General features: G+C 39.1%; 1 protein-coding gene across 11 annotated transcripts in view; it reads right to left on the reverse strand.

The window, feature by feature from the left end:
• Window positions 1–27,873, reverse strand: part of LOC125323529 (WD repeat containing planar cell polarity effector) — a 149,534-nt gene that overhangs the window by 30,289 nt on the left and 91,372 nt on the right. For 8 of the 11 annotated variants that reach the window (XM_048298593.1, XM_048298590.1, XM_048298595.1 and 5 more), the window contains 2 exons: window positions 15,880–15,943; window positions 9,758–9,860 (listed from right to left, as the gene is read on the reverse strand). In XM_048298593.1, the coding sequence (XP_048154550.1) occupies window positions 9,758–9,860; window positions 15,880–15,943 (167 nt within the window). Of the gene's footprint in view, window positions 1–9,757; window positions 9,861–11,338; window positions 14,452–15,879; window positions 15,944–27,873 lie in introns of those variants that run through there. The other 3 variants (XR_007202547.1, XM_048298596.1, XR_007202548.1) reach the window with 2 other exon arrangements.

Raw genomic sequence — 27,873 nt, forward strand, 5'->3', positions numbered from 1 at the left:
TGCAGCCTTTGTGTACCATGGTTGTTGTCACACTGACACCTAATGGCAAACACGAACGAGAGGATTACAGCTGATTTCCCAGGGGTGTGCTTTCACCTTATGTGGCAAAAATTACAGAAAATAAGAGAGCTTAGGAAATGGACTTCATCTGGCTGCGTGGCCAGCCTGTGGGAAGTGACAGCGAGGGGCTCTGGCATGGGATGGTGCTGAAAGGATGGGCAGCCTGCCACAGAGAGCTCACGCAGTCCCCAAAGAAAAGCAAAACCATCCAAGGCTAAAATGAGCAGGCCAGAGTCATCCAGTGGCTTGGTGATGGTTGTAAAAGTCTAATTACATCCAGTTCTTTACCTGCTGTCTTGTTTCTAATCCCAATGAGTGGACAGAAAAACTCTCAAATAAACACAGGAATAGGATGGGGCAGTTGATAACAATATATGAAAACAAGGCACTGACTAAAGGCTGGGCTTCTTTCATGACTTTTTGAGGAATTTTTCCAGAATGTTTTACTGTTAAAATTCTGTTCATTACAGTGATCAGTGTGGTGCTAACTCTTCCCTTACATACCTGAGGCAATGGCAGCACAGTGAACAGGGTGATGTGGGCTCACACTGCAGCAGAGGGTGCCTTCATGAACTAAACATTTTGCCCTTTGGTGGCTAAAAGCAAGGGCTTAAGGTAAGCACTTTGTAGCTGTTTTCTTCAGCCACAGTGCATCCTACGCAGTAGAATAAATAATTAATTGTAGTCATCATCTTCCATCTGGTTGATAAAAGTTCCTATTATTTAAGCAGAGGTGTGGTGAAATTCAGCAGTGAACTTCAAACATGGTTTAGGACTGGGTTCCAAATCCTTCAGTCTGAGGGTGAGTTCATGTAAGGCTCCTGATGGTTTACCAGCATCTACCAAGTGATGTAAAATCACATTCTGGGATTTTTCTGCAAGGTCTCTGGGATGGCCCCAGAATCTGCTCTTCATCTGGTGCACTTGGAGGTCTCCAGGGGGGATTTTATCAGCAAGAACATTAACAAGAGAAATACAGCAGAGGTAAATGAGTAACCATAGTAAGATGCAGCAGAGGTTTCATCAAGCAAAAAGATATAAGCTAGCAGTTGTTGTGAAACAATGTTAAATTTTTGAAAAAAAATAGAGAAGCCATGCATAGGTTTTTAACACAAATCTACAGGAAAGAATATTGACATTTACAGGGAAAATTTTTAAGCTATCAGTTAAGTGGTTAATCCATGGAATCTAATTTATGTGAGAACCCTACCCTAACTTTTTACTGATGTTGTGGTGTCCCTGGGCTGGGAGGGCAGGAGGCAGAAATCAAGCGGCTGTTGCAGCTTTGATTATCATGAAGATGAAAAGGTGGGACACTGGCAGTGTGACTGCAGTAAGTGACTAATTAAAGTGAACATCATACATGCTTAGAAGCTATCATTAATGATATCTTTTCATCATATTGAAATATTGTGCCATTTCATAATATCAACATTGCAGAGATAACCAACTGCCTCACAGTCTGTTTTTAAGACTGAATTTACAGTTTGAAATCTAGCACGATTTTCGTATCTTGAATGCTGTGAAAAATATTATTGAAGGGCAGGTATTACCCATGCATGGGCTGGGGAGTTGCAGAAGTTTCATGGCACCGAGATTTAAAGTAAAAACTTTGAAGTCTCAGTGCAGACTAAAAGGAAGGATATTTAGGGAAAAGATACTTCAAATATCTGAAATTAAATACAGAGTGTATGTTGAGGAAAGAAAGGTGTCTTTAATTCTGGATGTACTTACTGCCTTGTGCTAGGCATTGCAGATCACTTTTTCACCAATGGTTTTTCTTAGACAACTCCCTTCTTTTCATCTTCTGGCCAAGTTTGACACTTTAGAAAGTGCCTGAGTGAGAAGAGCAACGATGCAAAGCTCACCCTCAGGCCCCACTGAGCTCTTCCCTATGGCTTTCACCAGCCGTGTCCTGACTAGAATGTTCCAGGCCTGAGATGGGATTTTAACAGGGAACTTGGTTTTTTTAGGCTGGAAGCACTCAACAAGAACTAACATCAGGTTATCAAACACCCTCACTCTTGTTGTGGGAATTTTTTAGGGGTGAACTGTCAAGCAGTCTCTTGTGTAGGAGTCTTTGGAGGAAAACGGCCTCAACCTCTGATTTTGCCTGTTGGCAATTCTACAGTATTCCCACATAAGGACCTGTGGTGTGCCTGGAGAGTGCAGTGAAAGACGAGGAAATAAACAGTCCTTCAATGTTCTTGTTTGTTTTTTGATCTGACACCAGATGTGCAAGGGTTTTCATATTTAGAAGAGTCATTCCTTCCAAGTACAGGGATCTTCAGCTTTCTCCCGATGTTGACTGTGCTCTGCCTGATCATTACTTCTAAAACTCACCTGCACAGAGAATGCTTGGAGACAATTCTTTGGTAGGTCGTTCTAAAAAGCCTTACCGTTGAGAGACTACAACCCAACATTAAATTGCCACCTCGCATTGGCCCACCATTGCACCTCTTTTCCAATTCCTCTGCTGTCATGCAACTGATGCGATGAATTACAGCCTGTCACATCACGTTACGTTACGCAGAGCAAACAGGACAAAACACATACCAACTGCCATGCAAATATGTGTTTGCCAACGCTTTTCAGTGCGCAGAAATGCAACTGGCGAGTTCCCTATCGGAAAGCGAGAGGCTGAGGGATGGCTCCAGGGTGTGTGAGACAAACATGTCCCTGACACACCGTGAACACACAGATCCACAGCTCCCAGCCAGCTGCAGCAGTTATGAAAGCACCTCCTGCTGTGATTACTTTTTGTTCTTTCAGAAAAAAAAAAGCAGCGGTGGCTTTTGTGATGTCATGAAGCAAAATACAAATACGTAATAATTCCTCTGGCTTGTGCTCAGATTTGGAGCTATTTTTATGACTAGCCAGATTTTTGCTGTGTATGTGTAAATGTAACACCCACTTATTTACACACACACGTGCATACTCTGAGATGTGTGAATATATATTACATATATATTATGTGGCTTTTAACTGCAGTCTTTTAGACCACATGTGGGCCTTTTGAAGCTAATGGGAGATTTACCAGGGGCTTTTTCACAGAGCTGTAGGCAAGAGTGGAATCCAGAACATATGAATATTATACTATAATGATATAGTGTAAATCATCTAGTTTGACCTACAGTGAATTAGAGGCTATTAAATTTCATCCAGGTATCCTACACCAAGCCAGACAAACATGTGTTTGACTACTGCATAAATTGTATTTGGCTAAGACCTATTTCCCAGAAAGGCATTCATTCAGTCTTCATGCAAAGACACTTTCCATGCATCAATTTCTTTGATAGTTTCTTTCAACAGTTATTTTAACTATGTGTACTTTCTGTTTAAATTTATTACAGTCTATGGACTGAGGTCAGTGATGAGAAGCCAAATTCCTACTTAAATTCCTAGCTACAATGTCAACAGCTTGCGTATTGACTTGCCTCTCTTCACTTCAATGCCATGCCATGGGCATCCCTTCAAGATCTTTTATGCTGAACTATTCTTTATCATGTTACATCCTCCCCCAAGGTGTAGCTCTGTGAATTTCTTTCACTTTTAAAACTTCCTTCTTGATCTGTTGCCACCGAAAATATGTTGTTTACTCGGTAATTAGTGTCATCCATTCACTGTTGTCTGTGTACATCAACTTGTCTGGGGGTTATAGGGATAAGATGGAATTATAGTGAAGAGATCTGAGAAGAGTGACCTCACATGCCTTGCAATATCCTAACTGTTATTAGGATAAAAACCATATCAGATACAGACAACTCCTTTCAATTTCTAGAATTTGGAAATATTGACATTTTTTTGTTGTTGTTTATAAATCAGTTGTAGTATGTAGCTATAGATTCAAAAAATGTAAGCCCCTAAAGCTGGCAAAAAGTAGTTAATCTATGATTTCTGGTAAGATTTTTTCATAATCACTAGGGCATAATTTTACTGCTGGAAGACATTACAAAATATGAGGATCATTAAAATTAAAATATTAAGGAGAAGGTGTCTTCATTTTGGGCATATAGTTGTGCTTTTTAAATCAGGTTCTGTAGTGGGCAAGAAAGAATATGTCACTATAAGGAAGGGAAAAAAATGGAAGGCCATGATAATTCTAAAGCTTGACACAAAACTATGAATCTCTTTCAAGTGAAGATACACAGATCTTTGTGTAGACCTCTGCAGCTAAGCAAACCAACTAGCTTTTGATGTACTTACAATTATTAGGGGCTGAGGATTATGTCTTCAGGCAAAGCTGTCTAGCAGTGGGAAGGTATAGATCAAAACTGACACCATGACACAAGCAAGAGGAGAGGTGAGATGAGGTGGAGCCAAAAATAGCTTGGCATTACTATAGACCTCAAGTAAAACAAATGACTCCACTTCTTGAAAAGAACACAAGGAGGGGAGCAGTACATGCCTGTAACCCTCAAGAGAGTAAAATCCTCACTACCAGCTGGAAATTTAAAAACAGGATGCCATGCCCTGGGTGCTGGCTGCTGCTCCCTCCTCTTGAAGCCACTCTACACCAAGTAGCATGTCTTTCCAGACCAGGTCTTTGCAGATGGCAGCACTCCTGGTCATGCCAAGCCTCCCCATGAGCTTGTTGCTTGCTAAAATCCCCATCCAAGCCCACCGAAGATGGTGGAAATCCTTTAACTGTGTTTAGTGGGCTCTGTGTCAAGTGCTGTGTGTGGCTTGATATGTTCAAGAGAGTGTATATATGAGCACAGTTAAATAATTTCAAATTACTATGGATCTTCAAAGACACTCATCTTGGGTGGCACAAAATTTAAAAAGTGCTCATGGAAACGAATTTCTTGCCATAGGTGAACTGCCAATCATACTTAGAAAACATTTTTCATTAAAAATGTTTTTCTGGCTCTCTGGGGAAAAAGTCACATTATTAGAAAAATAAAAGCAAAGGGTTTGATGCCAGAGGTTTTGATTGACTTAAACTGAAAATATAAATAAATAAATGGGAGATTTAACACTTACACTGAAGGGGGCAGGCTCCAAAAAACTGTAGCATAAATAAGTGTCCCCCGAGCCTTCCCAGATCACAGTTCACCTCTGTCTGGGACAATACCTTTGAAGCATGCTGTAAACATGTTATACAGTGAAATAAAAGTCATTAAATAAAGGCCAAGGTTCTCAGTTAACTTGAAATTTGATAGATGACAAGAGAAAGCTGCATGTGCCAAGGAAGAGCAGGAAATGAAGAAAGCTTTGCCATCAGTGTCAGAGGGGTATGTGAGGGTGAGGAGGAAGTCCTTGAGAGATGAAAGGAGTCATTATGGATCAGAGAAGGAAATGTTACCAACTAGGCTAATGCAGGGCCAGAGAAGGTTACAAATACAGGGGACAATTCTAAACATGGTCTTCAAATGCAAGGAGGCTCCCCAGGACTGTCAGGAAGAGGGGAAGATCTGAGTAAATGGTAAGTGATTTGGAGGTAGCAGACTGTAATGCAAGACCAGACTGGCATCTCACACAAAGCACCGTAGGATGTATCATTAGTAATTATCACAAAGAACATGTAAGCCATTCAATAAAAAACACTACCACAGAAATAAGATAAAATTAATTAATTCTCCACTTAGGGTTCAAACTGGTGACGTTCCTTGCCAGTAAGGTGAAACATTTAGGGTCCCTGCATTTTAAATGTCATTTTACAAACACTGTGGGAAATTAGACTTCAGTCTCTGTGAGAACTGATAAGATTCCCTATCTCGCAAACAGTAGGGAATACTTCCAGAAATATTTTAAAATTCTATTTTAAATGGAAAAACCTCAAGCACTTTCATGAGACATCAGTGAACCACCAAAATGTTAGTCAGTCCCATCTAGCACTTCAGAACAATGCAATTATCTGAACATCAGTGTTTTTGTTAACATATCTCTGTTAGAAATGTTACCTAAACATTAGAGTTACTAATATTCTGAATTTAATTCTAAGTAGAAATACAAGGTTTCCCAATTTGCCTTTCAACGATGCAGCAGTTATCTATCTTGTCACAACATGAATCCCTTTTGGGTGAAAGCTGTTGATTTGAAGGTTAAAATCACCTTGCTAGGCCCTAATGTAATTTGTTGGAAGTTGGCCTTGGGAAACTTTCTGACACTGCCTACATATGCTCTTCATTGGATATTCATTGAGCAATGATGTCTGAAGGGCTGAGCTCTTCACCACCATGATCATTATTAGTTATGGCATTTCTTAACAGGCTCTGCCATGTCAGTTCTTTGCAACTCAGGTTTTACATTAGCAACCTACACTTTACAGCACCAAACAGACTCACTCTTCCACCACAGACAATGCTGTTCCAGGAGAGTATATGCCAGGCTACACTCATAAACAGAATTTATTAGTAACCTACATATATGCCAATATTGAATAAATTATTTATTCTCTCTTTTAATCAAGTGAAATGAGGAGCGCAGCATACATTTTAGGCAAGGCTAAATGAGAACTCCCTGACCTCATTAAGGAACTTGTGGATCTACTACAGAAATAACTCAACAGAAAATCTTTGGCAGAAGAAACCACAGGATCCATGGGCAGTGGTCTGCTGATCAAATAAAAAGGGAAAGAGGAGATAGCTAATGCCATTTCTGAGACGTACAGTACCATTACTTCAATCTTTTCATCCCCCAAGATGCATTTTTACAGGCTGTCAAACATAAAGTCTTATGAGAATACTTATCCTCAGAAGATTTTAATCAGATGAACAAAATACCTGATTCTGCCAAAACCATAGTCCACCTGACACTTCTTCTTGCTCAGCAATATTCTCACCTAACTACTGAGCTCTGGATGTCTACAGGTGTTTTTACCAGATACCCTCAGATATCCTTAGCTTTGAAGGTGGCTTCTTCAAAACAGTGTCCAGCAAACTGCAATCATGTGATGATGAACTGAGAAGAGCCAAAATTCAGAAAATCTTAAAACAATCAACCTCTTTTTAGTTTTATCTTGACACAAATCTCGGTATAATATATGTGAGGAATCTACCCATATAGAACTGTGGATGACGTCTACAAATTTTAGATGAAATTATATTGTCATCCTACATTATTTGTAGGGGCTTGAAACTTTTCCTGAAAGTCTGAGTTTGAAATATATTATGTTTGAAGTGAGCCCTGTACAAAGAAATATCTTGACAAATTAAATATATCTGGGGCAAGATGGAGCACTCTCAAAGACTTGGGAATCAGCCAGAAGCACTGACTCATTTTCAAGCAGTGCTGAGCTGAGGTTTGAGGATGGGCTAGCTCAGGAAACTTCATCAGATGTTGACATATGAAAATGGTTCACTTTTTTTACTATTTAAGACCAAATATTATACTGATATATATATATATAAACATATATAAACCAAATAAGCTGTAGAGGTGTCCAGTATAAACTCAGTAGCACTGGTTGCACCTTGCTGCCCCTCTTTGCTTAGGTTACTGTCTTCTTGTAGAAGCCCAAAGTGGGTGTTCAAGAAGTTTGGGGGAAAGTGTGACCCTTGGTGAACGGAATGGCTGGAAGTTCCAGAGAGCAGGGACTAGCTGAAGAGGACTGGGCTTAGGAAGTGGTCAGGGGACACAGACTTGTATGAAACAGCATTTTAAAACTTCTGGCTCTGGCATGATTTTATCTCCCCCTCTCAAAGTATTAGAAAAATACAGCAATTTACATATAAAGCACTTATCATCTTTTGTTTGCATTGGGTCCACAAAGTTCATACCTCATGTCAACTTTTTTGCCAACAACAGTTTATGAAATGAAAACATCATTAGAGAGGACGTTGGAATAAAGTACAACAAAACAAAACCTGTAGCTGAGATTTCACATGTTTAAGGTGAGATCCAACCTGCAGCGAAACAAACTCATGGGAGATTCCTGTTTATTTTCATGTAAAATGAATTGGATGCAAATTCATTACTGTTTAGAGACTGAATCTCAGTGACAGTTTGTCCCTGGGGGCATTGAAAAGTATTTTAAATCATTCTGATAGTTAATTATTCAGCAAAAGTCTTTATCATATAAAATGACTTTAATAATTTATGCTAATGGGGCACTGCCGAGGTAACTTTAGGACTGGTCTGGAGGAGGGGAAGACTGTGTGCCTGCACATTTGTAGCTGAATTGCAGTTACACGTGTAGGGCATTTGATATGCAAGGAAGGCATCTGTGATCACCTCAGTTCTTTCCTCTACCCCTCTCCCTGCACATGTGTCTACAATGCTACAAAGGGCTTTCACTAAGATACAGATTAGACTTTAAATTTTCTGGATTAAGTGTCAGAGAATAGATAATAATCAGAGGCAAGTCCTGGGTATCTCAGTTATATTTGGTGCAGCAGGTAAATACCTAAGAAGTAAGAGAAGAGAAAGCAAGGGAGATATAACTGTACACTTTAAAGATTTCCCATTAAGGGATGACCTAAACAGATATCCTTTTTTTCGAATTCTAGCAGTGAAACGGCTTGACCAAAGGCCCAGTTGTGGTGGAAAAGAAGCTTTAAGTGACTTGAGCATGAAAATGAAAGACCCTGAAGAGAAGAGTTCAGGAGAGGCACTGCTTGATTCCTACTCTGGTGGAGAGGGAAGGAGGTGATACTGTATTGCAGTAGCCTTGAAAGTCATGGATTTATACAGTCTATAGAAATGGCCACATAAAAGCATATATGGCCTCTCTGCATTTCCATGTACTGGAGTGGCATTCCCTTGTATGCTCTTGGTAAACAGGGAGATGTACAGTTCCAAAAGAATCCCATGTTACCCAAGATTTCAAAGGTTTTGTGACTCTGACTCACAAAAAAACCTTCTGAGTTTTAATCCTATTCTACTTCTTGGCATGGGACAAGGACAAAAGCTCAGTGCTTTCCTCTAATAGCCAATGATGCAGTAGAATAAGCAAAACAGAACTGTGCATGTTTTATACAGACATTTTTAGGCTTTGTGGGTTTTTCTCCCTTTGTCTCCAATGGAGGTCAGCTCCCCAGACATACACACCTTCTGCTTGGTTCATGCTATAAGGCATGAAATCAGAATGGTCTCATGTGCTTGCATACATATCTTCATGTAAATTCAGAAGAAACACAAGGAGAAAGTGAATGAATTATGAGTTCCCTTGCATGAAAAGTCATCTGTGTTTTAGCTATTAGTCACATGCCGCAACTTTAGCATCAATACTCCTTATGGAATGCCAAGAATCCCACTGCAGGCCAAGCTGCTGCTTTAAAGCCAGGATCTGAACCTGTGTTCACATCAGGAAATGTTCCATCCAAGTGCTGCCAAAGCATCAATGCTGGATGTGACTCCAGTGTGCACCAGCAAATATTTAGAGGTCAGTGAGATTGCCATGCCTGGCCTTTAATGATGATATGAACAATGATTTTCAGATTCAGTCCCTTACCTCTTGCACTCAGTTCAGTTTGTACAGCCTGAACTTTTGTATATAGCCACCATATAAATCTTTTTGCTTCATAGCTATCCTCACATGGGTACTGGAAGGCAAAGCTATGTGATTTTTATAAGCCTCCTTCTTTAGTTATGAATGAAAATACTGTTCTTTAGTCACAAATAAAAATATGGTCTCACTTTCAAAGAAAAAAATGTAATCAAAACAATAACTCCTCTACAAATACAACACCATGTTCTACAGGACAAGTATTGATTAAAACAAAAGGGCTTTTTAAACACCATTAATTCTTACCAATTCCAGTAGTTATTGATTCTGCATCAATGTCATTAGCCTTTCTCTTTGCCACATCAGCTAGTGCCAATTCACCCTTATCTAGAGCAAGGTAGTGGATGTCCTTTGGAAATAAAGGAGAAGAAAAAAGATTAATCTAAAATTAAATCTCAAAGGAGCAACAAAAGGGATTTTGAAAGAAAGAGGGTTTTTATTATTTAGATCACAAACACAGATGGAACTGATGAACCTACCATTACATTTTAATTGCCTCCAACGCAAATGTGTTTCCTTACTTGTGCTGTTGAATACAGCAATGGATAAAACACTGACCAATCATGCACTGGTAAAAGCAAAGCTATTGACTCAGTGTATGAAAGAAACCAATCTGTCTGCTTTTAACATAACTTCTGTTGAATTAAAAGAGAGTTGATAGGAGGTGGCTCTGTGTAAACCAGATCTGAAGTACTGGAACTCTCCTGGCTGACAGCCTGTATTTGGAGCGTGCTAGAGACATGGTGCTTAGAGACATGGTCTAGTGATGGAGCTGTTAGTAATGGACTCGATGACCTTAGAGGCCTTTTCCAACCTTAAGGATTTTATGATTTGAAGGTTTCCATCTTTTAGGGACTAACTTTTGCTTGAATGTTGTCATACACTCACTGTTGAAGGTCGTTACCCTCACTGTTCTGTGGGTAAGGGGATGATGGTCCTCCCTGCGCTGATATTGGAGGTAATAAGAGCAATAGCTGCTGCTCAATGGTTCTAACATCCACAGAGTTAACATGATTCCTCAGTGACTCCTGAAAAACAAGGGGCTTTCTAAAAATGTTGTCTAGCATGAATAGCTGCTAATAATCTGGATCTAGTCTTTTATCTAGAGTCAAAAATGGGAGGGCTGCAGCAGGGGTTTATCGTTATATGGAATTATAGAATAGCTTGGGTTGGAAGTGACCTTAAAGATCAGCTTGTTCCAACTCCCTGCCCTGGGCAGGGACAACCTGCCCTTCCACTCTGCCAGGTTTCTCCAAGCCCTGTTCAACCCGGCCTTAAACACTTCCAGGGATGGGGCAGCCACAGCTTCTCTGGGTAACTTCTGTTCCAGGGCCTCACCACCCTCACAGGAAAGAATTTCTTCCTAATATCCAACCTAAACCTACCCTCTGCCAGTTTAAAGCCATTCCCCCTTGTCCCAACACTGCATGCCCTTACCAAAGTCAAGGCTTTTATTGCATGTTAATATTTGAGGTGAAAACTACCTGGAGTACATATAGAACTATTTGTGGGAGAATATATTCCCACTGACAAACTACAGTCTCACTGCCCTTGGTTTTGGTCCTCAAAGTAAACTTTCATTCTTGACCATTAATCAAGAGACAATTAATCCCCTTCTCATTTGGCATCACAGACACATGCTGCTCTGTGCATGAACTGTGACACAGAAAGTGAGGGAAATCCAAGAACAGTTGGCAAAGTCTTTTTCCCCCACTACTTTTTGAAGGTGCCATTTGGCATCCAAAGATTTGAGCCATCCCATTGCTCTGTAAGCCATCTGCATGAAGGAATTTAAAGGGAAAAGGAGTGTTTGCTGGAAATACTGACCTCTGCATGCCATAAAAGCAACTATATTCTCCCTAATGTGGAAGATTTCAGGTGAAACCATCCTTCTTGATGTCAGTTTACTGCCACCTGCATCAATATGACAGAAACTCTTACAGGAAAAGTGACTTTAGAAAGAGAAGTTTAGATGAAAAAGTGAGAGTAATAGTGTTAGGAGAAAGACATGTTGCTTTCAGTAACCCCTCATTTAATAACAATAGCAGCAACAACAACAACATTATTAAAACAAAAGTGAAAATCTTAGGGAAACTGAGACTGATTACACAGGAAAGCCTGGAACTGACTTGCAGGATCTGCAGTCTGCAGGAGACAGAAGTGTCTTCTCATCACAAACACAGGTGTGACTTAAAAAATGTGCAAGTGTCTTGGAGCAAAGTAATGGGTTACGAACTTGTGGCGAACTCTGTATTTCCTCTCTTTGTAGGTCTAACTTGGTTGTCAGGAGAAAAGGGCTTGAGTAGAAAGGTATGATTTCTATGAAGATTAAACAGCAGATATTGTCAGCTTATTTAGATAACAATAGAAAACCCAAGGGCTCTTGGACAAGTCTGAACTTACAGAGGTTTGGATGTATAGGCAGACTTATTTAAAATACCTTCTGACAATGCTTAATGATTGTCTTTTTGTAGCTTAAACTATGAAAAGTATTGTGTTCCTCCATGCAATTTCAAATAGTAAGCTTGGGGATTGGATGGAAACAACTGCAGCAAATGATGAAGTTTTGTCAGTGAAGAGCCTGTGCACTCTCTGTGTATCAAAGCAGCTGTTATTTCAGGTCTTGGTTTTGCCCATTTTCTGGTTCGAGTAAAGACATTTAAAGGTGCTACACATCCATCATTATCTAACAGGGCCTTGTAAGAAATAAAGGTTAGCAGTAGGTTGGTAAGTGGCTTTTTTTGTTGTTCCTTGAGTTGCTGTCATGAAGAACAATAAAAAAAAGTAGTCTTTGCCTCATCTCTAAACCATCTTTAGAAAGAAAATATTACAGATATGAAATCTCCTTATTAGACCATTTCAGATAAAATTTAGGTGTTTCTCATTCAAATAAATCAGAGAAAGTGGATTTTTTAAAGAATTTATAACTGTCTAAGCAGAACTAAACTAGAAAACTAAAAAACAGAAAGAAGAAGCACCAGATTGCAGGGTGCTTTAAAGAATGACATAAAAATGATTAAATTATCTGCATATTCATGACAGATTTTTTTTCACACAATTACCTAAGAATTTATCAGTCCAAAGATCACATCTCTCTCAAACACAATGGTGACAATAAAAACAATTTCCAGCTGCTTATCAGGAGCTTGCTGAAAGGGCTCTATTTTATCATTTAACAGTTTGCTTACTTTTTGGACTACTTCCTTTTTGCCCTCACCTTTGTGACTCACAGAGCTGGCCGTTGGCAAGCAGAAGTCATTTGAAACACGATGTGCACTTGTCTATAGGATATTTCTGGGCAACACTCCAACATTTCTTCGAAGCATGCACTTTCCTCATCAGTGTATCACCCAAGATCTGACAGTTTTATTAAAGTGTCTTTTCCTTGCATTTTTTGCTACCTTTGGTACATGGGATGGCCTTTTGAATTTTCAGCAGCTGAGAGCTGGAACGCACTATAAAAGGATTTCAAGCTAACAACCCTTCCACTGCTTGATCTTTTCTGTCACAGATTGGATCAGTCACTGTCCAATAAATGGAGCTGTTGTTCGTGATATGTCCTTTTCAGTTTTATTTTTTTATTGAACTTTGTAGGAGATGAGATTAATTGATGGACTTGGATGTGACGTGAGGGTAAAGCTCCGGGAGAGACACAGCAGTGTATGTGTGTCTTGCTATGGCATCATCTAGTGACGCTATAGCTGTAGTTTTAAGCCTTTTTTTTTTCTTTTTCATTTCTTTGAAAGAAGTTAGCCCCCAGATAGCATTCTCTCAAACTTCTTTTCAACCTCAAAACAAATAATGGGAATGCTGTAGAGCCCTGTTTGGTAAAATTGATGCTCAGGGTAAATTCTCAAAGATATAGGACACTTCCTTAGAAGCCTCATGTGATGGGTACTCAATGTTTGCATCCTCCTCAACCTCTGTTATATCCATTCTTCTCTATCCTTTCCTTTTTGTTCCTTCTCTGTCCCCCTTTAAAAAACAGATTTTTTTCTTTCTCATTTTGCTTGTGTCATCAGGTATCTTTATTTCGACTACTATTTCTTCTTGAAATCCCATTTAATTAATTGGGAATAAGGTGATGCGACTCCTAGAGCTATCTGAGGTTGTAAAAATGGATAAAAACACTTTAAATATATGCAAAGTCAAATTGTATATTATTAATCGCATTTTGCCCTACATAAACAATATATAGGAATCATTCAGTATTAAGCAGAAGTGAGGGATGCACAGCCCTTGTTTAGCAGTAGTATTGTTACACTAATACCTAGAAGGACTGCAAGGTTTCAGGGAACAGGTTATCTAATTTTTCACACAGTATTAAGCACAATGAAGCCAAATTCCCTAGAAATTACCATGGCACAAATAAATACTCTTAATGACCTATGCATGTTTAAACTTCTTGAGTCCTGTACTTAGTGGTCTTGCAGCAGTACCACTGTTAGCTTATTGTAAAGTTTGCTCATTAGGGACTGACTTAGATGATGAATTAGCAAAAGGACATTTCCCCAGAGGAGGCAGGTATGTGTGCTGCTTTTTGCATAATTTAGGGGAAACTATGAGGAATCTCAAAGGTAATGCAAGCAGAACGAGGACATTAAAGAACTGGTTTTGATCTCACAGTAACATAAGCCATGAGGAACTCTTCAGAAATATACATTTATGTTTAAGGGCATTGGTAGGATGGGAAATGAAGAGTAGGTGTTGAGAGAGGAAAGGAAAGGCAAACAGTAGGAAAGGATGGAGTTAATTGGTCTGTGAACATTGAAACTCCTCTTGAAGAAAGTTGGAGAGCCTTTTTGGAGAGAGTAAAACATGTTATCTATCACCTGTGGAGCCAGGTACTGACAGTCCCTCCCTCTTGTAAGCAGCTGTGCACCCATCTCCTCACCCAGCACTGGCATTCTCCACCCTGGTACAGAGGTGCTCCCTCAATCCTGCTGTCAGAAGAGGGAAGGAAAGAGAAAAAGATCATGTAGGAAATGCTCTCAGTCATATGAGAGAGGGCCTTTGATGGCAAATGCTGCAACATTTATTCTGTCAGAATGGCTAAAATTAGGGCTTATTTATTATCTGTACACTGGGAGAGCCCTTGACAAAAAGCTTTAATCTGCTCCAGGCATACCACAGTCTGAATCTTATATGCGGCTGCAGCAGTGCTTAGCATGATTAGGTATAAAATTTGTATTGAAGAGGTTACATTCAATAAAGAGAGAAAAGGAAAGAGATGAATCTAAAAAGATGGAAAACTGAGGGGAGTAAACATAGAACATGTAATGAATTTCCTAAAAGTCTGACATTTCCATCACATTCTTTTGATGCATACTTAGGAAAGTTTATCGCAGTATTCACATCTTTTTAATTAGATGGAACAAGCCAGATGATTAGAGCCGTGAAAAAAACATCAAAAGGTTCACACAACTTTTTATATAATTAGAAGGGAATTTTCATAACCCCTAAAAGCAGGATTTAATTGTGTAATTTAACATACAATTTAAATATCAAGATCAAACTAGCAGGGCAAGTGACTTAATGGGATAAATGATATTAACATCTAGTGTCAAAGCTTAATTTAAACAACAGAATGTCTTCATTATGCAAAAGAGTCAAGCAAACGAATCGTTCAAAGGGCCTTTTTTTCAACAAGCCCTTTCCTATTGTTTCTTTGAAAACAATGAAATCAGCTGTGGATCAGCAACATGCTGAGAGACTAGGAGAGCACGATTGGCTTTGTCCATCTGACCTCACTGTGACATTGTGGTGCAAGATCTTATAAAACAAGAACCTCCTGCAGCGCTCACACAGAGGACCTTTTAAGAGCTGGTTAATTTTACTTTTGTAGCTAATTAAATAGGAGGGGGCAGAGAGTGCATGAAATGTTAAAACCCTTGTGTTGATGCTGCTGAGCTTTGTTGTTTTAAAAGTACCAGCAGAAGCGTTCATAATTTGTCACTTTTCACAAAACCCCAAGAGACACACTAAGAGCATTCAGGATCCCCAGGACATGGACAGCTCCTGTGTCCAGGACTCAGCAGCTGGACTTAAAGGAATGGATTAGAAATGTATAAGCTTATTAGAGTGAAAGATGACATTCACCCACATCAGGTCAGATGAAGAAAGGGAAAGTTTAAAAACACATATAATATCTCCTGGAAAATTAAGAATAGCCTGTAGGCCATGCTGGGGAAAATGTCAGTGACTCAAAAGATACTTAATTCCTACTGATGAGTTTCATGATGGCAAAGGTAGAACAGTTCTGTCTTCAGTATGTGTCCAAGACTGCAAATGACCTGGAACAGTTTTAATGTATGCAAAAGCTGACAAATAACATCCTCCAACAGCCTCTGTCTCCAGAAACAACTCACCATGAACAGGTCTCGAGCACCAATGTCAACAGCAAGCAGAAACGCTTTTTCAAACCTCTGATACCTGAAAGAAAAAGGAAACCTGTTGCTTGATGAGGTTAATTTAAGAGTCACAACAAATTTTGCTAACGTACAAAGTACAAAGTCTTTCAATGCTCATCAAAAGTGATGCCAAAGCTTTTTCGGAGAAACCTGATAGGCTTATACTCAGATTGCAGAACTGTGGGGTGGGACAGTGACTACCCTTAACCTTCTTCATTGTTTCAAACCTTCACCAAGTGGTTCAGTGTCGAGTCCCATCTGATCTGGTTGAATCTGAAGGGAGCTGAAGATCCTGTTGATCCTAACAAGTCCATCCTTTACAAAGATACCAACCACAACACAGATAACAGTATCCCCAACAATGCTGGTAGGAACCTCAAAATTCTCTACAGAAAATACTAATTCCAAATCTCACATTACTTCAGAGGTCCCTGTAGAACTTTGCACTGAGTTTTGTCCTTGCAGACCTCTCAATACAGCTCTCTGAAGACGCTAATCCAGTGGAGTCATTAATCCTCAGGGACTAAAAGAGGTAGGGGACTATGAGTAGAGTTATGAGACAACTGTTTTGTCTTATAACTACCTTAGCCCAGTATTAGCACAGACTCCTGAGAGTTTTCTGAGACCCTGCAGTGAAAAAGATTGCATCAATGAAGTAAAACAATGGGGAAAAGAGCAAAATCACAAGCAAAAATTACCTCCAGATGTGCTCTAGAAGGCACCACCTGAGCATCACCCAGAGATGCAGTAGAACAGGAAGGGGGCAGTGTGGATGTGGAACTTCACCTTTAAGGACCATTCCTTTGGTGGGTTGAGGCCTTGCTGAACAACAGCTCCTTCCATTTGTGGCGACAGACTGGCCCCTTCGTCCTACCCAGACACCACACACCATCTCCTGGGAGTGCCAGCAAATACCCGCACGGGATGGAGGCACTGGGCAAGGCTGTGTATATCTTGTGTGCAGTCCTGGGAATTCCACAGAAGCAGGAGGACACAAGCCATCCATCAGAAGCTTTCTGAGGATATTTACAACACTGCACTGGCAAATGCTAATCCCAATGGAAAATTCTGCATTGGGCTAATGTCTCTCTTATACTAGGCATGGATAATCAATATGTGACATTGTATTATGAGAAAATGAGTCTATCTGTACACATTTTCCTCTATTGCACATTTTTAACTGCTTAAGATTAGCTGTGAAAATAGATTTGGTGATTATTTTTAGAAATGCAAATACCCCAGTTTTATTTCTGCTGGGACGTAAAAGATTGACTCCATATAGAATGATTTTGTATTTACCCCGTTACAAAGGGGGTAACGTTTCCCCCTTTTCACCTGTTAATGATTTCAACAATGGATCAGGTGTAGACACTGGAAGTTTGGGAAGGAGATGACCTCTTTGCCCCAGTGGGGAAAAAACAGCAGTGCAATTTCTCAGAGTTGGAGAGGTGTAGGTTGTGTTTGTCAAATGAATATTGTCAGACAGCATCACATGGCTGCCAGAATTTGTACAGCTCTGTACCTTGGTGGTGTCATAGGAAACAGTGGGCAGAGCTGCAGCTCCTCCTTGGGCCAGTGTGAATAAGAGGAAAGGTGGGAATCCTCCTTCCCCTGGGTGGGGAAAGTAGTCCCATATGATGCACCACACCAGGATTCCTGTTCCTGGCCAAAGCCTCAGCGGTTTCCTGGCTCCCTCCTGTTACAGCCTTATCGCTCTCCTCTCTTCTACCGCACACTTGGAATGATTCATCAGATTGCAAGATAGAGCCAGAGAGGACTTTTCCTCAAGGAATAACATTCGTGACAAGAAGGCATAATATGTTAGCTTAAGTAGAAAAGGAAATGCACTCTCCAGGTGAGGTTCCTAAGAGCTGGAGTGGGGAGTCCTTCCCTCCCTAAAGCTAATCTCCCTGCTGTGCCTTCCAAGTACTAATTTGCAGCCCTCCTCACAGAACCAGTTTAAGGGAGGGGAAGAGATAAATTAAAGTTAACCTCTTGATCACCAGGGAACAGGCAGTGCACCCCCACTTTTTCATGCATGTCTGTGTATCTGAAGTTTTTCAACATGATTCCTGTGATGGACTTTCCATCAAACTACTTCGTTTTGCAATGATAATTTTGAAGCTATGCTTTAAATAAGAAAAATAAGTGCATGTTAAAATATGTGTATCTTGAATAGCTATCGTGTTTGTATTTTTTTCTGGCATATTTTTCTTTTCCATTATGGATTAAACACACATTTTTAGTACTTAGAGGAGATATTGTAAACTGAACAGAAACCAGTTATGTGACTGGCTAAAAAGAATATCTGTATCATTATTTTGTTTTTCTGAAGTTATCACTATATAGACTATTCGAATGACATTTGCTTTAGCCACGGCAAAAATGCCTGCAACCAAAAAATGTAAAATAACTTTTTCATTTGATTGACTTGCAGAATGGAATCGTGGCCTTAAGCTGTCATTTCTTTGCAGTTTCATCAAGATTTTGATTTTTTTTCCTTTAATCAACATACATACTTCAGTCTCATTATGGCCCCTATTCATAAAAGTGTGACGTTAGCTCATTATTTTCATACCTGTACTAAGGAAAAAAAAAGGGAAAAGGAAAGACTACCTAAAAATGCTCTTCACAAACCAAGAGTGTTGGAAATAAAAATCACATCACAGTTACTTCATAATTTATTATAAATTGAATTGCTTTAAAAGAAGGTGGATGTTACAAAAAAGAGTTTGTATTACTTAGGCCAACAGTATTAAATCAGTCAGGAATATCCAGCATTTTTTAGCCTAGCTTTAGTAGAAGATAATTTTGAAATCCTTTGGTATGAAAGTTTTGTTGGTTTTAATGTACAGAAATCATTAGAGAGAGGTCTATACAGCATGAGACCAACCTCAAGCTAATATCTGGTTTATAAGCATGTTTTACCCTGGGAAGACTTCTTACTGTTGTTAGCACACACAGTTTATCAGCTCCTCAAACAAACAAAATACCCCCTGTCAAACATTCCTCCTTTTGTTCTTGTGCTACATTCACCAGGTACAATATTTGCTTCCTAAAATGCAATCTCCAGGATCCTGGTGTTGAACAGTGTCTTCCCACCCCTTCCTCCACCTTGCCCCTTATTGCTTGGTTCACAATAACTCCAGCAATCAAGACTTATATGTCTCTTGAAAAAGACAGATAAGGAAATCCGCCTGCAAACCATGAAGTTCAGCCACTTGTTTGGTCAAAGTGACAGGCAACAGAAATATGACCTTCAAGATTAGAACTCTGAAACGGCAATTAACTATGTAGGACACATAGGAAAACACTTCCCTGCAAGCCATTTTGTAGATACAATATTAACTTCAAATTCTCATATAATAAAAGAATACTGTTATTATATGCACTTCTAAAAAGTATAAAAAATTATTATGGGCAAGGAAATCAAGGGGAAATGTGAATAATATAACAATGGTCATGCAGGTCAAAAATGGTCAAGGCAGAGAAGAATCCAGACCTGCCTTCCATGACGACAAACTTGCTGCCTGCCTGTATTTTGGGAATATGACTTAACTAAAAAGATGCCAGGAAATAATTTCATTTTTAACTAAAATATGTAAGTAATAAAAAACTAAAATGTTATCTGTAACTTCAGAAAGGCTATTCTGTTCACTGGCATAAATAATAAGAGAAACAAATGCCTGGGATTTCCTTCTGTTGAATGTTCAGAAATAAAGTAATTTGAAATACTGTTGATCAAAAAAATGTGTAAGGATTGCAGCCTGCAGAGAAGGAAAAAGAAGTCTCTTTGGTTTTTAGAAAATATTTTACAAATATATAAAAAGGCAAAATTTTTTCATCTGTATTCCCCAACTCCTAAATTGAATGTGGTCACTTAAAGATAGAGATACATTTTTCAGACTGAAAATGGTCAACTTGAAAACACTTGTAATATTTAGCCACAATATTAAAGTGTTTCATAAGACCTCCAGGAACCAGGAAAAAAAATAAAAATCATGTGGAGGGAGGAGGAACGGAAGGGAGAGGGAGCTCATGCAGGCAAGCAATATAGTGCAGAAAAGATGGAAACATTTCTTTAGGGACTAGTTACAACCAACAAGCCTTCTTAGACATGCTCATCGACCATGTAAGCATATTCCTTGTGCTGGGCTGATAAAGGAGGGCTGCAGTAGTTTTTTTTTCCTTGTCTTCAATAAGAGTACACAACATTTAGAAAATAATCTGCAGGGGAAGAGCTGTGGCACAAATAATATTTATAAGGCAATCCTTTTTAATGGAAGAAATTTCAGAGTCCTCCTCATCTTACAGTCCAATCAAGAGTGATACACATTCAAAAAGTGGATATTAAATATGCACTGAGCAAACAGAACAGGAAAAAATGAATATTGAAATAATTTACATGTAATCAAACTACACTGAAATTAAGTTTTAATTGTTCAGTATTCCATGATGCATATGCAGATTTTAAAGTATTCAGAATATCAATCAAGTGTTTACTTACATCAAGCAATTGTATTTAAGCATACAAAACAGATGATGAAAATATGTTCAATCAGCTACAGCTCCCAGAATTTACTGCTGGGTTTACACGATCACTTTTAATTCAGTTATTTCATTTAATATTTCAATTTAATAGCTCATTCTTTCATTCAATTTCTAGGCATCTTGCCCATTTCTTAAACACAATAATAATAATTATTCATAAAAGGAGCTGTTTCCTCATAAATTCTCATATCAGCAATTTTTGGAACAGAAATGGTTTTCATGCTTTTTTTCCCCCCTCAAAATATGTTGTCATTATCTGAAATATTTTCCTTTTAAATAAGACAATATTCAAATAAAGAATGACATCTGCAAAATGACTCTGAACCTCATTCCATTGGAATTGTGAGCCAGAATAATTAGAGATTATCAGGTTAAAGAACCTAAAAAGTGTGTGGCTAGGTCGCTAAGTGGTTGATTTAAATGGGGACAGACTGGTTTTCGACCAACTGTTGAACACAACACCACTGCTTTAGGCATGTAGCTGTATGTCAGCTTCAGAGCCCATTTACAAAACCAGGGCTAAAAGGACTTACATATTTCACAGGAAAGATTCCCATGTGTAATGATCCTTAAAATGACAGCCCTGAAATTCTATTGGCCTCCAATGAAATACTTTAAAGTAAAATTTCAGTAAATTCTGAAGACTTAGATTGCTGTGTAATCCATCATATATAAAGTACAGTATTAGTCAAAGATTTATATCCTGCATTTTATATTGAATGCTGAAAAAGTGGTACTTAAGACTTTCTGGAGATAAAGAAATACATCAAGATCTCAAATTTCTTTAAAAAACCCCAAATAAACAACCAAAAAGCCTCACTTTAAACAAAAGTCAACCAAAACCTGATATGATTTTACCCTAATGAGTTCAGTAGGACACCCTATTTTAAATGAGGTGGTTGTAGAAAACTGAACGCAGCCTGAAGACCAGGAACTCTCCAAAGAACCTATTTTACACCTCCTCCTACACAGGCTCAGCACAGTAACTCTTCCTGTTCCCAAGGTACCCTGCCAAAACACGCTCCAGATGACACTGGCCTTCTCCCAGCAGGGCATCCACAGCTCCCTCCCAACAAAGGTTTGAACAAGAGGCCATGTGGACCATGCTTGGTGTTCAGCATGTCTTGATTGGCAGAACTTCTATCTGCTGAACTTTCGCTGTAGCTTTTTGGGACACAGATAACCTCCTGCATTCTATTTAACCCCAACTGGTTGCTGATTTTCACAAAACTTGCAGGCATTTGCTTATTTCTGAGACTTCTACCCTCTGTTAAATTGGTTGAGATTCACCAATGATTCTGTAGGTTAGTAGGGAAGTGGCAGAAGGATCAATGGAAAGCTCCACCCTCTGAGATGCCAGCAGTATTATTTTGCCAACCTCCTGCTATTATGCCACTGTGTTTTTAGATTATGAGCTCCTTTGAACAGGCCACACAAACCTCTGAGGAGGGTTCACAGCCTTGTTACCTTCTAAGATACCGACGAAGAGAAAGTGCTGCAAAGCACACCAAAGGCTAATGGGGAAACAGCCACTGCGTCTATGTGTGTGTGAGTCAAGGGGATAATCTCCTAAAGTGTATCCTAAATTGTATTTTAGATGCAGGAGCTCTAAAGATTGTCCAGGTATAATCTATACATCCCTTCAGGCCCAGATTTAACAAAGCATTAATGTATGGGTTTATGACCTATAATTTTCCACAGCCCTAAATATGGGTATGTTAAGTGAAGTGCTGGATTTGTGGCCTGAGTGACTTGTTTAAAAAGAAATCCCTTATGGAACCTTCCAAAGGTCATGCATAAATAGATCTCAGGTAAAGTCAGTGAATAACCATGAGAAAATACAGTATACAAATACAGAAATAGAAGTATGTCAAGGCACCCAAAATTTCTGTCACTTGAAGGATACCATCAAGTTACCTATCTCTGACCTAAAGGAAGTCCACCTACAACTTTATAGATTGTTGGAACTGAATGTCCTTCACTTCAAAGGGTACCCTCTGGTTTGAAGCAAGAAAGCGAACAAGCAAACCAAATTAAAAAAAAGAGGAGGAAAGAGAAAGCTAATAAGGGGAGCCAGACAGTATGACTCTCTGGCAAGAGAAAGCCCCTGAGGGCTCTAACTGGCTGTGAATCTTGAGGTCATTCCCAAACCAACCATAAAAAAAGTTAATAATGTTACCATGTGATTCCTGTCTTCTAGAGTGATATTCTGCTCTAGGAAACCAATATGTATTCTTGTGTGAAATAGTTCAGGTGACTCTGTCCTACACACTTCTCAGGACAGAATTTTGAGTCAGATTTTCAAGTAAACCAAGTTAATTTTTGAATGAAGCAGCTTAATAATAAGGGATCATTTAAACCTTTAAAATACATATTTAGCAAGAAATAGTCTGGATGTATGAAATATTCCAGAAAAAACAGTGGGTCTAGGTATAAAGAAAGATACGCAATTTATTTGTTGAGCTTTGCTCAAATTAATTATAAACCAGCACTACTGTAACACTCTGGAACTGCCTCATGCCTACACTGAAGAAATATTTGTTTAAGGATCCTGATTCTATGAACATTTATGTCACACACTTCCCATGTGATGCTGGTCATTCATGTTGGCTTGGGTTCTTGTAGGATGGGCCACTGAAGAGTATGGCTGCATCCTCTTCCTACTGTGAATGAGAATTCTTTCATACCTGTCAAGTGCTCTGAAATTTTCAGGAGTAGGTGCCATAAAAGTCTGGATAGCAGAAATTCATTACTATCATGAAATATTATTACATAAATCAAAATTATTCCAATTTATTTATTTTTAAACTAGATTCTGTCTTTTCTTGTAATCTGTACTTCCTTTGAATTTCCTACACTCCTTATTTCCTTTTTCATACTCATATTCCTTCAGGAGAACATATTTTGTTGCCATAGCAGTATTTCCCTACCTTGCAATTTTATCATTGTGGCTTTCCTTCAGGTTTCTCTAAGCTGCAACCAACACCCACCCAGCAAGCACAGGCTTCCCCCACCCCCAAACCTCTTCATTCCTCCAACCTCTCACTACTTAGTAACTTCTCAACAGCCTATCTTTATCTTTAAATACAGACACACTCCAACATACTCTTCCAAAGTACTCTGGGCTAAAAACAGGTGTTAATTAAAAATGCTGATAAGAGTCAGTGACACCTGTTGTTTCACATTTATTTTACTCAACCCTGTCTGTTAAATCCTAGCCTTTATTGCATTAATTCGCTTCTGCTTTTCTTCTTTTCCAGCTTTATCCCTCTCACTCTGGTGATCATGTAAACTTAACAGTATGTCTTGAAAGCTGGATTTTATTGAGCAAACATATCAGCATGTCTACACACTAAAGACAGCTATATAACAGAGGCCCAGTATCATCGCTGTGGTTAAGGATGAGTTGCTGCCTCTATAATAAATCCCTATTGTATACATGTGATATCTCTGCCATTTCGAGCTGCAGCAGATGGAAATTTGGTATTAAAGTTAAGATGAACAAGCCCTTTTCCTCCTTGGCTTTCTATGAGGTACAGGGCCAATTTTCCCTCATGCCTGACATTGGATAAGACGTGCTTTTTTAGTGCTAAGACTTCTCGGAGAAAATACATTAGTACAATATTTTCTAAAGCTGGCTGCCTAAATATAAATATCTACTTACAGAATCATGGTGCAGGGCCAAATTTTGAATCACTTGCTGAGTTATGGATCCATTGGAGTATATTTACTTTTTCTATCTAGGTTTGTCAATAGCCAAATTATTTCTTTATAATAAAATAATGCAGTGGAAATGCTCATAAAATTCCCACATGTAACAGCTCCATTACAGCAAACACATCCACAGAAGAGACAGACAAGCAATTCTCTGGAACTTTGTATGAATTTTGGCACATTTCTGAGGGAGCAAATAGAAAACTATTGAGTCTGATGTGCTTTTTCTGCACAGCATCATGTCCAGAACATAAAACAGAGGAACAGCCTTTTGCTGAGACTGAAGGCACTCCTGACATAATCCCTTATCATTAGCTAGGAGAGAATATTAGAACAGGGCAAGCATATGGTGAGACTTCCCTAAGTAGTCTCCTAGGCTCCAACAATTTGTGGTTCAGGGATTTGCTGAGCCAGAGGTGGTTTCTAGGCTGGTGTTCCTCAGTGAATTTCTCTTCTCTGAACCTTGCCTTTGAACTCACATACAATTTTATCATCCACAACATCCTGTGGTAAGGAGGTTCATATTTTAATTATACATTACGTGAAGAATCACTGTATTTTGAAACTGCCACGTGTTAGCTTTGCTTGATGACCTCCAGTTTTTGTATTAGAAGAAGCGGTGAGTAGTCATTTACTGCGCTCTTTCCCCCTAACACAATTTAATAGATCTCTATCTCAGCTGCCTCCTCTTTAGGTTGAGGAGTTCTAGTCTATTTAGTCATTCCTTTCACTAAATCTGTTTCATGCCTTTAATCATCCTGGCTGCCCTTCCTAAACCTTTTGAGTTCTACTATATCCTTTTACAGATTATGGGACTCCAAAACTACACACAAAATTCAGCTAAACGGAAGTTCACTGTTTTGCTGTCTAGTCCTTTTCTAAGAATTCCTAGTTTGCAATGTGCTTTTTGTACTTCTGTTGAGCACTGAACTGAGTATTTTATAGCTGTAGAGTTATAGGACCACATTCTTCTTCCAGAATAATGTTGAGCTCAGACTGCATCAGTTTACACATGGAGTCACACACCACTGTGTACAAAGTGCTTCACTTTGAATTTATTTACATTTAATGTTATCTTCAATTTTGACACTATGTCACTGCATCCTGTGAAGCCCTTTTGCTGATCTTCACAGCAGGTCCTATCTTTACAAGTGTTAATAATTTAGTACCATTAGCAAATGCTGGCAGCTCACTATCTGCTCCTTTGCCAGGTTACTTTTAAGTACAGATCTGCTATGCTTATAATTTCCATTGGTGACCTCCATGACAACTGACCATTTACTCTTACTCTGTTTCTTACCTTTTAATGAATTACTTATCTATGAAAGGGAAGCTTTCTTCTAATTCCATGGCAGCTTAGTTGCTTTAAGACATATTGGTGGGAGACCTTCCAAAAAGGTCTTCAGTGGTCAAACTTTCATCAGCAGCAGCTGGATATCCATTACTGACATGATTGCTGACATCAAAGAATTTGGAGTTTTGAGACATGACTTGCCTTTACAGAAATCCTGCTGACTCTCCCCCAATACGTTATTTGTCTGTATGTTCACACATTTTTAAAATATAGTTTCTACTAATTTCACTGGTACAGAGGCTGGACTTACAGGGCATAGCTCTCCAAGGTCTCTCCAGACTGTTTTGAAAACTGCCTTAATATTTTCCATGTTTCTGTCCTCAGGTGCTAAGGTCATTCTAAATGTGAGGTTACACACCACAGCATGTATTTCAGATGTTTTATGCTTTACTACCTTTACAAATTCTGAATTAACTTTACCTAGTGCTGGCCATATATTACTATTATCTCTAGTTGATACTTCAGCTCTTACAAGTGTAAACCAAGAAACATGCCCATCCTCTCCTATCTTAGCCAACTAGTCAAAAGGAGATTTTTAAAGAGATCTGCATGCCTGTCTGCTTTTTGCGTCTTTTTGTAAGCCTTTCCTCATATATTTTTTTTTAGTCTATGTGCCTCTCTCGTTCTATTACAGAAAATATCTGAGCATCTAAGATCTTTCTGTTAACTGGCCAGTAATAATGTGATACAGGAGCTAGACATTTACAGTGCAAATCATTCCATTTATCTTCAAACAGTTTACCTTTACATGGCTAATTTAAGCTAATTAGGTAGGCTCCTTTTGTAGTTAATTGATAGGGATAGGCACTGAGTTTGACTCTTCACGCTTATCTGAGACATCTCCCTTCGATGGGATTACTCATCCTTTGGGTGCCCATGTCTTTATACTAACTACAGAGGAACCCCAGATGAGCATGTAGGACACATAAATTCTACATTATTAAGGCATGAGAGGTGAGGTGCACCCCCAAGACACTACATCCAGTTACTGGGCAAACAACTATTGCTGACTTTCGTTCTATATTTTCCTTATGGTGTTCCCTTCACATGCTCTTGGGTTCTAAAGAACCATAAAAGGCAGATCTGCATGTGAAGACAGACAGCCTAGGGCTGCCTGACTATTCAGTTAGCTCTTCCTGCAGGGCACTGGATGGAAATGGGAGAAAAGTCAGAAAAAAGGCTGAGGGAGTAAGAGAAAGATCTGAGCTGATGAGCTGAGTTCACAACAGAATATTGTCAGGTGGTCCACATACAGTAAAGGGAAGTGTAATGGTGGGGCTCAGGAAGACTCTGAAGATGAATGGAGAAAAAGTGTCTTGGTAAAGAGATGAGACGTGAATTGATCTGGAAAGACTTCAAAGAAAAAAATAACTCCTAAATTCAGTTCTTGGTCAGGACCTCAAATCAGAGATTTTTGAGTGTCACTCTAAAAGAAGATACTTTTAGTTACTAGGTGAAGTTGATGGAGAGGGAGAAACTGATGACCTGGGAAGGATGATGCTGACTTACAACAGCTGCTCAAGGATGGATATGTTTTGTTAAGAACTAATTTTTGAGGGTTTTGCCCATGAAAATTATATATTTGCATTGTTTCTGCACTCAGTGTATGCCCAAAGCCCTTAAGATTTCAGGGAAATTGCACAGCTAGTACAGTAGGAAAAAGCCACCTTACGAGGGCAGATTATCAGTTACACAACAACACAACAGTGGTCTCAATGTGGGCTCAGCTTCTGAAAGTAGCAATATCAAAGTCAGATTAACCAGCATGTGGGAATAGATTTGGCACAAACAACATCAGTCCAGTGTAGCTATTTTGTGTTTCTTTTTTCTAGTGCAGTCCCATGGCTGGCAACGTAGCAGAGGACGGGATGACTTCTGGCACTCCGGGCCACCAAACTGCATCTGTTGGTGGCTGTGCAAAGTGGGTCCAGATTATAGCAGCTCTGGGACTGCTCTAAGTGTGTGTAAGGGGCCGTTCTTCCCATCCCCCAAGCAGTGTCTCTCCCATTAGGTTGGGCAGCAAATCTTGCCCAAATCTCGGACAGAGATTTGTCATGGTTTATCTTCATGGGATTTTGTTATCAAGCAATTATGTCATGTCATTCGTTGTTCCCCCACCCCAATATTTTGCTCATTATTTCTTACATTGTAATCATTGCTAGAGAATTAAATCCAGGAGTTATTCCTGTAGCATCAAAGTACCTGACTGAAATCGAAAACTGTGTTGGAGCTGATTTAAGAAAAGAAATCATTAACAACATAGGACTGAAGCAAAGACAGTCTAAACTTTTTCAGAGATCTTTAACCTCTTTAACTGCAAAAATAACCTAGTT

This window comes from Corvus hawaiiensis, chromosome 3 (assembly GCF_020740725.1).
Source record: "Corvus hawaiiensis isolate bCorHaw1 chromosome 3, bCorHaw1.pri.cur, whole genome shotgun sequence".
NCBI lineage: Eukaryota > Metazoa > Chordata > Aves > Passeriformes > Corvidae > Corvus > Corvus hawaiiensis.